At 59.4% G+C, this 15,352-nt stretch overlaps 1 protein-coding gene across 1 annotated transcript; it reads right to left on the bottom strand.

Annotated features, from left to right (window-relative positions):
• Positions 1-849: 849 nt before the first annotated feature.
• Positions 850-15,250, bottom strand: LOC133052584 (uncharacterized). The gene is made up of 7 exons (XM_061137532.1): positions 11,956-15,250; positions 11,638-11,684; positions 10,738-10,851; positions 9,137-9,480; positions 3,598-3,706; positions 2,999-3,109; positions 850-2,248 (listed from the first exon to the last, which is right to left on the bottom strand). Exons 1-7 carry the CDS (start codon positions 12,906-12,908, stop codon positions 1,173-1,175), a joined length of 2,754 nt encoding a protein of 917 aa, XP_060993515.1. The 5' UTR covers positions 12,909-15,250; the 3' UTR covers positions 850-1,172.
• Between the last annotated feature and the right edge of the window lie 102 nt (positions 15,251-15,352).

The following is a 15,352-nucleotide window of genomic DNA, read 5'->3' as shown; positions in this document are numbered from 1 at the left end:
GCAGGTGCCCAGAGCATCTGCTCCTGCCTGAGCCCGGGATGCAGACCCTCTCGGGGCTTCTGTTCCCCAGTCCAGATCAGCCCCTTTGGCCTCTCTTTGCTCAGGTACCCACCCAGGAGGGGGGCATGCAGGGGTGTCCTGGCTTCTAGGGGTAGGGTATGAGGAGGCCCAGGGCACCAGGGTTGAGGCTCATCCACCTCTGTGCTTGCTCACCTGGGCCCCAGGCAGACAGCAACTCTGGGTTCCACTTCTCTCTCTGTAGGAGGAGGGGGCAGCCAGATTTGCCCCTATCTGTGGGACCCTGGGTGCCCTGCAGCCGTGAAAATGATCTCAAGAAGGCATATGGCGCCAGAACTTCACTTCCAGCACCCTTGCACCCAGGTGCGGTGGCCACAACTTGCTGACCCAACCAGCCCTTCCCTGGGGTTCAAGCCCCCACCATCCAACACACCACATTTTCTGGAGGACTCCTCAAGCTCCTCACTTCCTCACACTTGTTTGGGTCTCGGCCACCTGCCTCTAACGTCTGGCACACAGAGAAGCCAGAGGAAATTTTCCCAGCATGAGTCACCCTGGAGGGCTTGTCCTGAGCTGCCTGAGAGCCCGTCTAGGGTTTGAGATGAGGCTCCTCCAGGCATGGCCGCCTCCCCCAACACCACCGCCAGCAGCTCCCTTGCCATGAGCAGCACCTTGAGACACCTGCAGTTTCCAAGCACAGGCCCGTCTCAACCCCTCCCACTTGTCACTTGTCCTGCCTCCATCCGGCCTCCCCGTCTGCCTGCCTTACCTCTCCTGGCCCCATCTTTCTCAAAAAAGAGGAAAACTGCAGCACCAGGCATGGGTATCTGACAGCAATAAATTTATTAAATATCCCCCTCCAAATATAAACAGAAACCAGTAAAAAAAAAAAACAACAAAAAACATGAAACATCAGGCCTGGAGCTAACAATAAAGCAGAGACAGGAAACGGATTTGACCTAAGGCGGAAGATAGCTGAGAGAACTCACGCAGGGCAGGGGTGCTGTAAATACTGGAGGACAAACACTCGGGAGCCCCAGGGTGACATGACTGAACCTTGTGGGGGTGAGATCGGGGGTGTGTCAGTGGCTACATGGCTCGGGGGACAGACCACTTGGTCCTGGCCGCAGCCGCGTCCCACCCCTTCAGCTGCTTCACTTGGGGCCCTGGGCCTCAGATTCCTCCTCATCATCTTCGTACATCTCGCCCTCCTCCTCGGCCGTGGCATCCTGGTACTGCTGGTACTCGGACACCAGGTCGTTCATGTTGCTCTCGGCCTCGGTGAACTCCATCTCGTCCATGCCCTCGCCCGTGTACCAGTGCAGGAAGGCCTTGCGCCGGAACATGGCCGTGAACTGCTCCGAGATGCGCTTGAACAGCTCCTGGATGGCCGTGCTGTTGCCGATGAAGGTGGAGGACATCTTCAGCCCACGGGGCGGGATGTCACACACGGCCACCTTCACATTGTTGGGGATCCACTCCACGAAGTAGCTGCTGTTCTTGCTCTGGATGGCCAGCATCTGCTCGTCCACCTCCTTCATGGACATGCGCCCTCGGAAGACAGTGGCCACGGTCAGGTAGCGGCCGTGGCGTGGGTCACAGGCCGCCATCATGTTCTTGGCGTCGAACATCTGCTGGGTGAGCTCGGGGACGGTCAGCGCCCGGTACTGCTGGCTGCCGCGGGCAGTGAGCGGGGCGAAGCCGGGCATGAAGAAGTGCAGGCGTGGGAAGGGCACCATGTTCACGGCCAGCTTGCGCAGGTCGGCGTTGAGCTGGCCTGGGAAGCGCAGGGAGGTGGTGACCCCGCTCATGGTTGCTGACACCAGGTGGTTGAGGTCCCCGTAGGTGGGCGTGGCCAGCTTGAGGGTGCGGAAGCAGATGTCATACAGGGCCTCGTTGTCGATGCAGTAGGTCTCGTCCGTGTTCTCCACCAGCTGGTGGATGGACAGCGTGGCGTTGTAGGGCTCCACCACCGTGTCCGACACCTTGGGCGAGGGCACCACGCTGAAGGTGTTCATGATGCGGTCGGGGTACTCCTCGCGGACCTTGCTGATGAGCAGTGTGCCCATGCCTGAGCCTGTACCGCCACCCAGGGAGTGGGTCAGCTGGAAGCCCTGCAGGCAGTCGCAGTTTTCGCACTCCTTCCGCACCACATCCAGGACCGAGTCCACCAGCTCGGCGCCCTCCGTGTAATGGCCCTTGGCCCAGTTGTTGCCAGCCCCACTCTGACCTGTGGTGGGGAGGGCAGGGGGGATAACAGACAGGGTCACAGCTCCAGCACTGGCCTGAACAGCCCACCCAGAGAGCAGCCGAGGAGGCAGCTCGGTGCCTGTTTGCCCTCCATGAAGTGGGGGCATGCAACTCTCACGTCCATGGCTCTTCGTGCCAGCCACATCGTGTGTTGGGGATGTCACCCCCGGCACCTAGAGCTGTGGGATCTGGACACAGACACAGCTTCTGGAGCTTCTGCCTCTGCTTTGCCTCAGGGGACCTCCTAGTGGAACTGGTCCACCCAGCCCTCTGGTCCACCCACCCTCTAGCCCTCTGTGTTGGAAGGGTAAGCTACAACCCTGAGTGCCTCGCAGCCCAGGGTTGGGATGAGGGTCATGCCCATGCATCCGGTGCTGAGCTCTAGGAGGTGAAAGTGGGGTGAGGCCCTCCCCCTGTCACCGTCATGGGCATGAGGACTGGCGACCCCTGACCACAGCGATGCAGTGTGCTCATGAGCTGGTGTGCTCTGGAGACCCCTTCCAGCTCTCTAACATCCTGTAAGCTCTGTTGCACACACCGCGCTGCCTGAAATCACAAATGTCTATTTCCTGCACAGAACCCTTTCTCTGGGACTCTTTCGCTGCAAATTGGCGAGCTCAATGATGCTCTGCAGCATTGTGGGCAGAGGTGACTCTGCCCTCGTTTCTGTTGATCTGGGTTTGCTGGTGGTGGGGTCCACCATGAGAAGGTGGGGACAGGGGAAACTTACCAAAGATGAAGTTGTCAGGCCTGAAGAGGTGCCCAAAGGCCCCAGACCGGACGCTGTCCATGGTTCCAGGCTCGAGGTCCACCAGGATGGCCCGAGGCACATATTTGTGTGCTGAGAGGAGAGGAGTGGGTTACATGGGTCACAGAAGCTAGGCACCCCTTCTGCCTCCTAAATCCTTCCCCGGCCTGCCAGCCTCGTGCTCTCACCTAAGAGCTTAGACTCTGGGATCAGAGAGGCAGGGACCACATGTGACAAGGAGGTCATGGGTGACACCTGGACATGGGCAGGTGTCCCTGAGGGCACCATTTCACACCAGCTTCTGAATGGCCCCTGCCTGACCTCTCCAGATAACCCCTGCTCTGGACCCTCTATGGGCCTCCTGAAGGGTCTTTGGGAGCCTGCCCAGCCCTGGTCATTCCCCTACGTGTGTCTCATGGCCATTAAACACACTTGCATCTCACATGGGTGACTAGGATTCCTTGTTTTATTCTGTGAGTCTCTGGTTACACCTGCCAGCCAAGGGAAGAAAGGCAGGGATGCTGGGACCCAGCAGTCAAGGGCCCCACCCCATCCCCACCCAGTCAAGGAGGGGAACTCACAAGAGGCCTCATTGTAGTAGACACTGATGCGCTCCAGCTGCAGGTCCGAGTCGCCCACATAATTGCCACTGGGGTCTATCCCGTGTTCATCGCTGATGACCTCCCAGAACTGCAGGGAAAGGAAGGGGCAGTTGGTGGTCATGACCCCCGGCAAGGCCTGCCCTCCGAGAGCCTCAAGGCCCTGGTACAAAATGAGGGGTGTGGACCCAAAGCCTGCACTAGTCCCTTTGAGTGACTTTGAAAAAGAGCCCCAAGTTCTGTCATCAAGAGAATTGTCATAATAAAAAATACACACGTCCATGGAGACCAGAGCCCTCAGGGTGGATCAGAGCTCAACTGACACAGACCTGGGCCCCAGACCCAGCTCTGCACTTGCTGAGAGGGGCCTTGAGAGTCCACTTCATGAGGGGTTAGTAACAAACACCCACCTGGGTTTTTTTTTTCCCTCTTTTCAGATGAGAAAGTTGAGGCCCAGGAAGGTAAGTAATGGAGACCAGGCCTAGGATGTGCAAACATTCAGTGTCAAGCATAGGCCATCCAGTGCCAGGGCCTGGGAGCAGCCCACAGCAGCAGCCTCAGCCCACAGGGGCCCTGCATGGGGAGTGACTCACCTGGGCTCACCCAGCCTGTCTGAGCTGAGATGCCGCAGCCCCAGTTTCAAGGGCTCACTCACCGCACTGCAATCTGCCCTGTTTGCCCTGGGCAGAACCCACAGAGCTTCTCTCAGGACTAAGGCAGGACAGGGTCTCGCTTGCAAGCTGGACCACCCCTTCCCAGCGTGACCTTGGCCAAACCCTGAAGCTTCTGCATCTCAGGGCCTTGGGCCTGAAGGGCCAAAGGCCTGAAGATGAAGTCTGAGTGCTGTGAGAATAAATCCAGTTACACTGTGGATGGGGAGTGCTGTATGGGATTTGTTGTTGTTTAGTGATTTATCATATCTGACTCTCTGTGACCCCATGGACTGTAGCCTGCCAGACTCCTCCATCTACGGGATTCTCTAAGCAAGAATACTGGAGGGGCTTGCCGTTTCCTTCTAGAACCAGGGGATCTTCCCAGCCCAGGGACTGAACCCAGGCCTCGGCATTGCAGGCAGATTCTTTATCCGCTGAGCCACAAGGGAAGCCCAGTTCTGGTTGGGAGGAGAGGCTTTTGCCCTGCACACTCTTTGGTAGTTTTTAGTTTTTATCATGTACACATGTTAACTTCTCAAAAGAAAAGAAAAAGATTAGTTAAAATTTTTTAAACTTTTTTTTTTTTTTAATTTTAGGGACCTCCCTGGTGGTCCAGTGGCTGCTAACATTCTGCACTCTCAATGCAGGAGCCCAGGGTTTGATCCCTAGTCAGGGAACTCAGATCCTACATGCCGCAACTAAGATTCGGCTGTGCCAGCACAGCCAAATAGAAAAAAATATTAAAAATTAAAAGACTTTAAAAATTTAAAACCCAAAAAGTATGAAGAGTAATTATCATCAAATGCACAGAGGAATCTTGGCAGTTCACCCAGAGAGACTGTTGGCAAAGGTCACTTCTCAGCTGGTCTTTGTGATTTGTGTCACTGATAAGTTTTCTTCTTTCTCCCTGCATTAGGTGTGTTAATGCTGTAATTAGAGGTGTCACTGAGGCTTTTGGGGCCTGATCAGAGCTTTCAATCATTGCTTGGCTTCAGGACCTTGGCCCCACAGCCCTGGGACATCCACAACCTCTGTAGAGAAGGAATGAGCCTGAGATGGCATGTGAGGGGATGGCAGAGAGTGACTCAGTCACCCAGCCACCAATACATCTATGAAGAGTTCTCTGGAACTCATGGATGGAATGCATATGCTTCCAGAAGGCAACAGACCAGAGTGCCACCTCTCAGGACCTCCATTTTCTCATCTGTAAAGTAGACATGATGACAGTACTCACTTCAAGTGGTCAACTCAAGGCCTGACAAATAAAAGCATTCAGCAAATGTTGGTCTCACCAAGTTAAAAGTCCTTAGGTGGCTATTTAAATTTGTCAAGCCTTATTCACTGATAAGGACTTCACTGGTGGCTCCGACAGTAAAGAATCTGCCTGCAATGCAGGAGGCCAGCTTTCAATCTCTAGGTTGGGAAGATCCCCTGGAGAAGGGAATGGCAACCCACTACAGTATCCTTGCCTGGAGAATTCCATGGACAGAGGAGACTACTGAGCTACAGTCCATTGGGTCACAAACAGTCAGACATGACTGAGCGACCAACGCACATTCACTGATAAATAAAATAAAAAGTACTTTAAGAAATCAATATATTTTGGAATATTGTGGCACAATAAAAGATCATCACTGGTATGAGCAGATCTCCAAGGCACATCCTTGGGGAAAAAGGCACATGGCAAGGAGATTCAGGGTAAAAACGGGCACCTCACAACAGATGCTGTAATTCTTACCCATAGGTGCACATGCACAGAAAATGGATTAGAATAAGGGAAAAAAACTTGCTCCACCCAGAAGAGGGGGACCACCAGGGGGAGGTGCTTAAACAGGCACTTTAGCCTTCTGTGCAATGCTTCAACTTCTTAGAAGGGACATATGTTAATAATAGCTTTTGTAGTTAAAATGAATATAAATTGCAATTTAAAATATTATTAATAAAAGTTTAGCAGAATATATTACATGTATTAATGTTGTAACATTAATAAACAACAAAATACTATATTATAAATTAAATAATGATTATGATCATCACCACAGATGAGAAGTGGCGCGTGGACCCCAGGGTCCAGGCCAGGCTCCTATTTCACACGCACAATTGTAGCTCCCGCGGCGCTGTCCGTGGTGCTGACGGCCGCCGCGCCCACACCTGGGGCGGGGACGCAGAGGGGCGCACACAGATGAGCCCAAAGCAAGCTGAGTGTGCGGCTCTAGAAGGAGGGCTGCCGGACTCCTGGGGCTTAAGCCCCTCTAGGACTCCACGCCCTTCCCCACCCGGCGCACAGCAGCAGGGGTCGTGTGGGGGTGGGGTCCGAAACCAGAAACTCCCTCCTCCCATTGGCTGTCAGGGCCAGGGCCGTCTCTCCGAGGCACCGCCCAGTGTCCAAGGAGGGGGGGCAGACAAAGGCTCCGGGACCGCCCTACCCCCTAGGGGAGGAGGGTGGGGTTCCCTGACTCCTCGCCCCGTGGTGGGGGCTGGGGGCTCCCCGCCCATCCCGATGTGCCTACACAGGCCAGGATTCACACCCGTGCCCTGCCGGGAGGGCAGCACTCTGTCTCACCGCAACCTTGAGAGACGCAGTGCGGGACGCACCCGGCACAGTGCCCAACACTGGTCACTGTCATAAATGCTGTCGCAGTCTCTCCTAGCCCTGATCGCCCAGACTTACCCTCCTCCCTCCATAACCCCTCCCATCCCGACCCCACCCGCAGCCAGGATCCTTCCCATAGCAGGCAGCCTGCCCCCAAGTAGGGTAACAGCCTACCTGTAACAGTCTGACGGCACCCTGCCCCGCCCCCACCAGTCAGTGGCCGCTTGCAACTGGCGGGAATAGTTTGGTCTCCCTCCGCCAAGAGCCCACACCTGTGTGGAAGTAGGAAACGGCCAGACCCTGTCCACAGGCCGCTGTTGAGCGCCTGTGCAGGCAAATGCCCCTACCGGGCTTTGAGCTCTTCCAGCCTGGTTGTGGAGGTCCTCCAGGGCAGGGGGGCCAGAAGGAAACCACTTGACTGCCTCCTTTGCTCACTGCTTCCCCTCCTTCCCAATCCACTTCTCTTTTGTACTGTTAAAAAGCATCAGATACTACTTTTAAAAACAAACAAGAGTTAAGGAAATTAACCTCAAACGAATAAGAAGTAATGAGGAAAACCCAAAGGGCACCGAACTTAAAGCAGGAAAAAAATCTCTGCAGAGGACAGTGCCCAGCACTCAGGCAGCTGCCCCCATCCCCCTGCCCACCCCTACCCCCACCCCACCCCGCCCTTTGGGGCTGCAGCTGGGCATGAACCTGCTTTTGCCCGATCGGTGCCCGTGCAGCCTCAGAAGGAAACAAAGCAACCCCACCAACACTTCCCCAGGCTTACGATGGAACTAGGGTTGCCCTCCTTCCCGTCAGTGACCCCTGACCCTCAGAGGAGCAGATGCTCAGGGCAGGCCTGGCCCCTGTGGCCACAGTAATGAGTCTTTGGCCCCTCCTGCCCGGCCAGGGCATCTGTCAGTGACGGCCCCCAGAGGCCTGATTTAATTTGAGGCCTTGGTCCCCCAGGCCTCCCCTCCCCCACCTCCCTTCCTCGGGCAGGCACAGCTGTCTCCTCAGTGATTAGGGTGTCTCCCCACCATGCCTTCCCCCCATATGAGGCGCCACCACCCTAGAGCCCGAGTTGCAATTTACATGTCAGCCACGTGGCTGCCCCAGCCCTGTTGTAATTAGCTTTTTGTTCTTGCCTGGTTTCCATGGCAACAGCCTCCTGAGGAAGGTTTTCCTGGTCCCTTCCCTTCCAGGACCTGTCTCCTCCCACTTTCTCCTTGGGGAACCTGCTCCACACCATCCCCGCTGGGCCCCTGGCCTTGGTGCTGACAAAGGGCAGCAGGCCCCACCCACCCAGCCTGAGTCTTGTGCTGGGTGGGCGCCTGCAGGGACCGAGAGCCGGAGGGCGGAGAGGCTCTGTCTCCACTTGCTGTGTGACCTTGGGCAAGGAACAGCGTCTCTGGACCTAGGGATACGACACCTGCCTCCTGGGGCGGGGGCGGGGGCGGAACGTGGCCTGCGCGCCTCAATCCAGACATCTGTGAGGGGGGCTAACAATGGAGGGGAGGGGCCTAGCGGGGAAGCAGCTCTGGACCGCGCCCTCCAGCCCGGCTTTGTTCCCACCACCGACCCCTAGACCTGCCGTCTCTAAGTAGGGTTGGGGGAGGGGTGGCCCGGGCGGTGCTACGCCGAGGGAGAGTCCAGTCCTGGACCAAGGTCATTCTGAGTCCGGGCACAGTTCCTTCCCCAACAAAGGAACAGGGTGGGGCCAGGGAGCTGAGGGTTGTCAAAGCTAGCTGGGGAAATGGGGGCGGCTCTGAACGTTCGGGGGACATCAAGCTCCTGGCGTGGGAGGGCAGAGGGAATCGTTATAGCTTTTGGGGGAGCCCCACCCGAGCTTGTCCACCCCACCCATCTCGCCCGAGGCCGAGTTGCGACCCCAGAGAAGAGGGCCACGCCCAGCCAGCGCCGTCCATTTGCACCTGCAGCGGCGGGGGGGCTAGAGAGTAGGGAGCCGCTGACCTGCGCTGTGCCTCCAGCAGGCCCGAGGTAACCCGGGCGGGGCAGCGGAAAGGCCCGGGTGGGACTGGCAGAGGGGCGACCCGGCGTCCAGGCCGCCCGCCGGCATTGGGTGGGGGGGGGGGGGGACGCGATCCCATCCGTTTCTCCTAGGTTTCGCAGTGGTGAGCCGGGCTTGGGGTGCCGCTGTGCGCACACAACGCCTCCCCGCTGCTTCCCTCCCCCGGGACCCGCTCGCGCTGGGGACGCGGGAGGCGCGCTGGGGACGCGGGACACGCGCCCAGTGCGGGGACCGGCACACGGGGCCGCGCAGCCTCACCTTGGCCCCGATCTGGTTGCCGCACTGGCCGGCCTGGATGTGCACGATCTCCCTCATGCTCGGTGCTATGGCGGGCGGCTGCGAGACGCGAGCGGACCGGCTGCAGCTGGCTGCGGAGGTTCGGCCGCCCCCGCCGCCCGCTCTTATAGGCGGGGCCCCGCCCGCCTCGCCCGGCCCGGCGTCATCTCGCGCGGCCAATCCCGGGGCGCCGCCGAAGACTGCGGCACCGGCTGCAGCAAGCATCCGCGCCGCGCATTCCCGCTCGACCGCGCGCTGCGGCGGCGCCGCCTTCCTCCGCCACCGGGTCTCCGGGCTCCGCGCAACCGTAAGGCGGGGCTGGTGAGCTCCAGGGAGGACAATAGAAGCCCCCCTTGGCCCTTGGCCCCCGCCCCGACTGCCCTCTGCTCCCCTCCCCAGCGGGAGCCTCACCCCTTGGCGCAGCAGGGAGGGTCTTTCTTGTGCACACCTGATTAGGGACCAACCCCATGTTCCCACACAGGAAGGCCAGAAGGGACGCCCCCCAGCACCCCCTCCTTTGTCGAGAAGGGGCAGACCAGGTACTCTGAGCTTTGCCCGCAGCCTTTGATGGTGGGGGAGGCAGGCAAGGCTGAAACGGGCACTAGATTCTCTCCACAAGAAAGCAAGCTGGGGCAAGGCTCCTAGACATCTGAGTCAGAAGGGCGGTGGCTGCAGGAGTTGGCAATGGGCTCCTATGGCAGTTCTGTCACTGCTCATCTCTGCAGTGGGGCGCCACCTGCCCCTGCTGCCCCAGGGCACTGCCAGGACATTCCAAGTGGACCTAGCACGATTGGGTGCTTTGTACCCCTGCCAGACACGCCCCTGGATGTAGCTGCTGCTGGATGTAGCTGAGCACTGGTGTCCCGGATTGTCATAAGGACACAAACAAGCCAGACAAAGACCTATCAGCCTGGGGGGTGGTGTCTGTCTGACTCCTTGCTGTCACTCGTGCCCCTGGAGTCTTGGTCCAAATGAGGCCAAGGAAATTCAGTGGGTGGGGAGAAGCTCTGTAGGGAGTTGGTGTTTGCAGACGGGAGAGGTCACTGTCAGAAAAGAAGAGACTCACGGTACACACCCTGGACGACACCATCAGTCTCCTGAGGTCAGAGGGTAGAGTGAAACCACCTACAAGAAAGCCCTATCTTACATTTCAGCGACAAAAGCCTCCGGAAGGGTCTCAGCCACAGCGTGTAGCCTGTTCCCATGTGCTCACACTGCTTGGGGGTGCCCCTCTTTCCCCTCATGAAGCTCCCCAACTTGGCAAGTCTGGAAAGGGTCTTTTGTTCTCAAGAGATGCCCCTCCCCCACAACGTGTCTCTGATGTGGTTTCCTGTGGTTGGTTTCCAGCTGCCTGGGGCCCCTCCCTGTCCCCTTTCAGGGGGTCCTTTTCCCTGGAAGGAAGAAGCTTCGCACCCTCTTGAACAGGACCCATCACCCACCTGCCACCCTGCGGGATGGCTCCCAGCCAGGACCGCTCCCCCTCCGTCCCCAGAGGAATTGAGGCTGGCTTGAGGCTGACTCATCTTCCATCTCCCAGCAAAGACCGGCCCTGCCGGGAACCAGCTCCCAGCCCCGAGGCCAACAATCAGGTGGCGCTGCTGGGGTGGGGGACAGGCCAGGGGGCAGCAGGGCTGGCTGGTACCCCTGCTTTTCATCCACAAGCCTGTCCCAGCAAGAGGGTAGGGCATATGCTCTGTCTGTGGAGGAATGGGGGGGGGGGGCAGAGGGAGGACCCAGCCCACACCCCTGGGGTTTGGACATCCCTGTAGCCCTTGGAGAGCCACACCCTATTCTGGGCAGCTTGTCCCAGACCTCTCAGGGCTGGTGGGGCACTGACCTTTCTCCCAGCAGGACAGAACTTAAGAGCAGACCCCAGCCTCTGGGCCACCCTGCAGCAGATAAGGAGGCTGAGAGAGGGCCATGTTCTAGCCAGAGTCACACATGGGTCACCATGGTCCTGCCTCTGTTGCAACTGAGGGCAGCCGGGCAGTGCCAGGGTCTTGTCACAATGGAGGTGACTCGGGATGGGGGACCTCTAGCGTGGGGTTTGCACCACAGACAGAATGCAAAGACACAGGATGGAGTGGGTGTGACTGGGGTCTCCTCACCCTCCCCCAGGTGGGACCTCTGACATTGGGGGCTGTGGTTTCATATCCTGGGCAGGTGAGCCATGTTTTCTGACTGGCTCCTGGGATTTAAGTCTTTCCCCTCTTCACCACACCCCGACTCCTCAGCCCCAAGCTTCAGGCAACTTCTGGAAAGAGGCATGACAGATGGGAAGGAGGTTGCACCAAGCATCGCATTTATTAATACTGCTGCACTGCTTCCTGGCCCTGGAGCCTGCATACTGGCCGCTGGTTCCCCAGAGCAGGCCTGGCTGGGGTGTCTGCCGAATGCATGTGCTGCTGACAGACGGGCTGAGCCTGGCTCCCCAGTCACCACAGAGCATTAGAAGAGAGAGAAGCCCCCGCTGTGGCCCCCACCTCCTTCTGTGCTGGTCATGAAGTCCTTGGAGCGGCACTTCCCACAGCTTTGGGCGGGGTGGGGTGTGGGCACCGGCCCGGAGTGGGTCTCTGGATGGAGGGGTGGGGGCCCTCCTTTCTAGGTGTGGGGGGCCGTGCCCCACCATCTCCCCAGCCTTCTCATTCCGCACAGCCTCCTGGAGAGTCCCGCGATTCCCCTCTCAGGCCCCCGAAGGCCTGTGCACCCTCACCTTCAAAGATGGCCTAGCCGATCCTCTTTGCCAAGGGACTGCCCCGGCCTCACAGGCCTGGGGCACACAACGGCACTGCCAGCCTCACCAGGAGCACTGCAGCACCTCTTGGAGCGTCTTCCGGAGCTCCTGGCTGCGGAAGGCGTAGATGAGGGGGTCCACGATGGCGTTGCAAATGATGAGGGCCAGAAAGAGGTTGAAGTTCTTGAAGATGCAGCCACAGGTGGGATGCTGGGGGCAGAGGACGATGAGCGAGAGGTGCAGGAAGAAGGGGCCCCAGCAGAGGAAAAAGACGCCCAGCAGGATGGTGAGGGTGGCAGCACCCTTGAGGTCGAAGCCCTGATGGATGGGGCGCTGCCTCTTCTGGAGCCGGGCAATGCCCCGGGCATGCTGGCACGCCCGGGCCAGCATATGGACGTAGAGGACGGCCATGAGGGCCAGCATGGCTATGAAGAAGCCAACAAGACACAGCAGGACGACCGTGTGGTTGTAGTAGGTGATGAAGAGCAGGCTGGTGAGGATGCTGGCCACCCAGATGGCCGCAATGATCCGCCACGCCCGGGGCAGTGTCACGACACTGTGGTACCGCAGGGCGTAGAAGATGGAGATGTAGCGGTCCACAGCGATGGCGCCCAGGAAGCAGAGGCTGGACACCATGGAGCCACAGATAAGCACGTCGATGACATTGTCCAGCTGTTGCACCACAGCTGCCTGGGCGGCCAGGGCACCAGCCTCCAGCAGCAGCATGACCGCTGTCTCCAGCACATTGCTGACACTTACCAGCAGGTCGGACATGGCCAGGCAGCAGATGAAGTAGTACATGGGGGAGTGCAGGTTGCGGTTCTTGGCGATGGCGGCCACCACCAGCACATTCTCCACGAGACTCACTAGCCCCAGGCTGAGAAAGAGCCCGTCAGGGATGGACACCTCCAGGCACTGGGGCCCCGTCCGGTTGGGGGCCAGCGTGAGGGGGAAGGTGGCTGGAGGCGTGCAGTTAAGGGAACCCAGCAGCCGCCTCTGGGAGCCAAGCACAGGCATCATCCCGCAGGGAGCAGGAAGGGGTGCTTGCTCTCGGGGTCCTGCTCAACCCATGGCTCCCCTGGGAGGGGCCTCACACACCCCCCCTCCCTGGCTGGACAAATGTTGGCCCAGGCATGGCCCCTAAGCTCGTGGGGCCAGCCCTCTGGGCGCAGCGTCGCTCTTCTGCCCTCAGTCTGCGTCCCCGCCTCTTCCCTGGAGGTGCGGTTGCCCACAGGCAGACATTTCTGGGCCGCTTGCTTCCTCCTGGCCCGTGGGGACCTCCTGCCTTACCAGGCCGTGGTGGGCTGCGGTCCAGGGAGAACAGAGCCTTCCTTGGCATCTTTAAAGTCGTCCCGGAGTCCCTCCTCCTGAGGGCGGCCGCATGATGGGCGTGTGCCGGGCTGCAGCGAGGTCCGCCACCAGGTGGCGCAGGCGGAGCCCAGGCCTGTCAGACCGAGGCAGTCCGGCCTGCTCAGCCTTTGGTGCTCAGCCAACCGGTGCTCCAGGCGATGTGCGGGGTGGGGGGCGCCTGCAGACCTGCCTGAGACCTCCAACCCTCTTCCAAGCCCGACACAAAACCATTACCTCCTCCCTGAAGCCGTCCAATCTTGCCTCAGGAACCCCCACCCTGGCCCTAGCCACCCTCCCCTTGACTCATGTTAAAGGCCGGCTGAGGGCAACGCCGCCCAAGGACTCCCAGCCCCTTCACCGCACTGCGGCCTCTCCCTGGGATGCGGAGGTGGGGGGGGGGGGGGCTCCCTGACAGCCCCCATTTCCTCTGCGAAAGGTCACCACAGCCGGCCCAGCGCCAGCAACCACTTCAAGGACAGACCTTTGTCTGCAGCCGTGTGCCAGCCCCCCAGCACTTTCTCACTGAGGAGTGCGTGGTGCTGACGACAAACCCTCCTCAGAGGAGGGTGGGGTGGACAGGCTGGCCCCACCATGGGGATTGGGGGAAGTCAGAGGTGGGCCCATGAGGTTGGTATGCTACAGGCGCTGGTATGTCAGGGTCTCTCCTCCTGCCAGATGGGCAAGGCCCGCACCTGCCCCGTGTCCTCCTCCCTTCCCTTCCCAGGACTCACATGGCCTTCTCCTCTGTGGCTCTGTTGGTGCTATTTATTGAAGCACATGGTATGTGAGAGACAGTACACAAGTTATAAACAAGTAGGCTGGTGCATGCCTCACCCAGCACCCTCGGGACTGCAGCACTCCATAATCAGTCAAACTAACATGACCACACCAGACTCTCCGGGGCACCTCCTGCGCAGCAGCCACTCCCTGACCATCGTTTTTTCCATTTTAGAACCTGATCCATAGGACTCGGGGCCCCTCCTCACTCAGCACTGAGACACTCTCTTGGCTGCTCTCAGTGGTCGGCAAGGCACTGGCCACGGGGCATCTGGGCGGCTCCCGTTTTGTCACTAACATTGCTGCTGGGACGCCACCTGGTCAGAGCCATACTTTCAGCTTTGGTAGATTCAGGGAAACCCTTTTACCTGCTGGTGGACTGTTTGCCTGTTCCTGGCCGAGCACGAGCTCCCCACCCCCATGTAGAGGAACCAGACACGGGGTGCCCCACCGGTGGACAGCCCCCAAAAGAGAAACGGGTCCCAGAAGAGGACCACGCAAGAGCCACAGCAAGGCCTGTGCTGGGACCTCGGTCCTGAACCAGCCATGCAAGCCTAGGACTCCCCAGGAACCAAGGCCACTGGGTGAGTGGCACCCTGCCTTCAGCTTCCACGTCATTGCTGCCCCATGAATAAGGCCTTTGAGCTGCCTGCGCCTCTCCTGCCCCCAGTCGCCCAGCCTGAGACTTCAAAGGGCGTGAGAACTGGGCTGCCTTTGCCAGGAGCCACAGCCCTCTTCCTGGGGAGGGCTCACGACTCCCCATCTGGTGCTCACCCGCAGGCGGGGGACAGCAGGATCGCCAAGCTGTGATTGGTCACGGTCCTGGGAACCATCCATGTGAACCCACAGCTAGCCCTGCAGCCTGTCTGCCTCTGTCCCCGGGAGTAAACGAGTGAGGGGAGACAGGCGGGGCTGGGGGGTATGGCCGCCCCCTCAGAGGACACACCACGTGAGAGCATGTGCCGACCACATGTGGAGGCTGAGTGGGAACCCCAGAACCAGAAGAGGTCTGGGCACACAGAGGCTCGTCCCATGAGGGAGCTCCTGGGAGCCAGAGCCTGAGGAGCCTCTGCCTGCAGAGCTGAGGGGCGCCTGCATCCAGTCAGTCACACCACAGCGGCCCGCCTTCAAGGGGTCACCCGAGGGCAGCCACGGGGAATGTGCTGCCAGCACCCCCACTCCCCACCCCGCCCCGCAGGAAGATCTCAGGAAGGCCTGGCCCAGAGTTGAGTCATAGAGTCTTGGTTCAAGAACTGTCTATTTTCTTTTGAACTTGGGGAAGGGAGGGGCTTTTGTGCCCGTTCTTTGGTGCTCGTGCTGAAGACCTGAGGTGTGGT

The sequence above is a fragment of the Dama dama genome, chromosome 4 (assembly GCF_033118175.1).
Source record: "Dama dama isolate Ldn47 chromosome 4, ASM3311817v1, whole genome shotgun sequence".
In the NCBI taxonomy this organism is placed as follows: Eukaryota; Metazoa; Chordata; class Mammalia; order Artiodactyla; family Cervidae; genus Dama; species Dama dama.
The sequence above is the reverse complement of the archived record's forward strand: the minus strand, read 5'-3'. Positions and strand labels throughout refer to the sequence as shown.

Excerpts from the sequence above, each read along its gene's own strand:
- LOC133052584 (XM_061137532.1), bottom strand. The coding sequence starts at position 12,908 with ATGATGCCTGTGCTTGGCTCCCAGAGGCGGCTGCTGGGTTCCCTTAAC. Across the intron at positions 3,707-9,136 it reads GCAACCAGATCGGGGCCAAG|TTCTGGGAGGTCATCAGCGA; the intron begins GTGAGGCTGCGC and ends CTTTCCCTGCAG. Across the intron at positions 2,249-2,998 it reads GCCTGACAACTTCATCTTTG|GTCAGAGTGGGGCTGGCAAC; the intron begins GTAAGTTTCCCC and ends TCCCCACCACAG.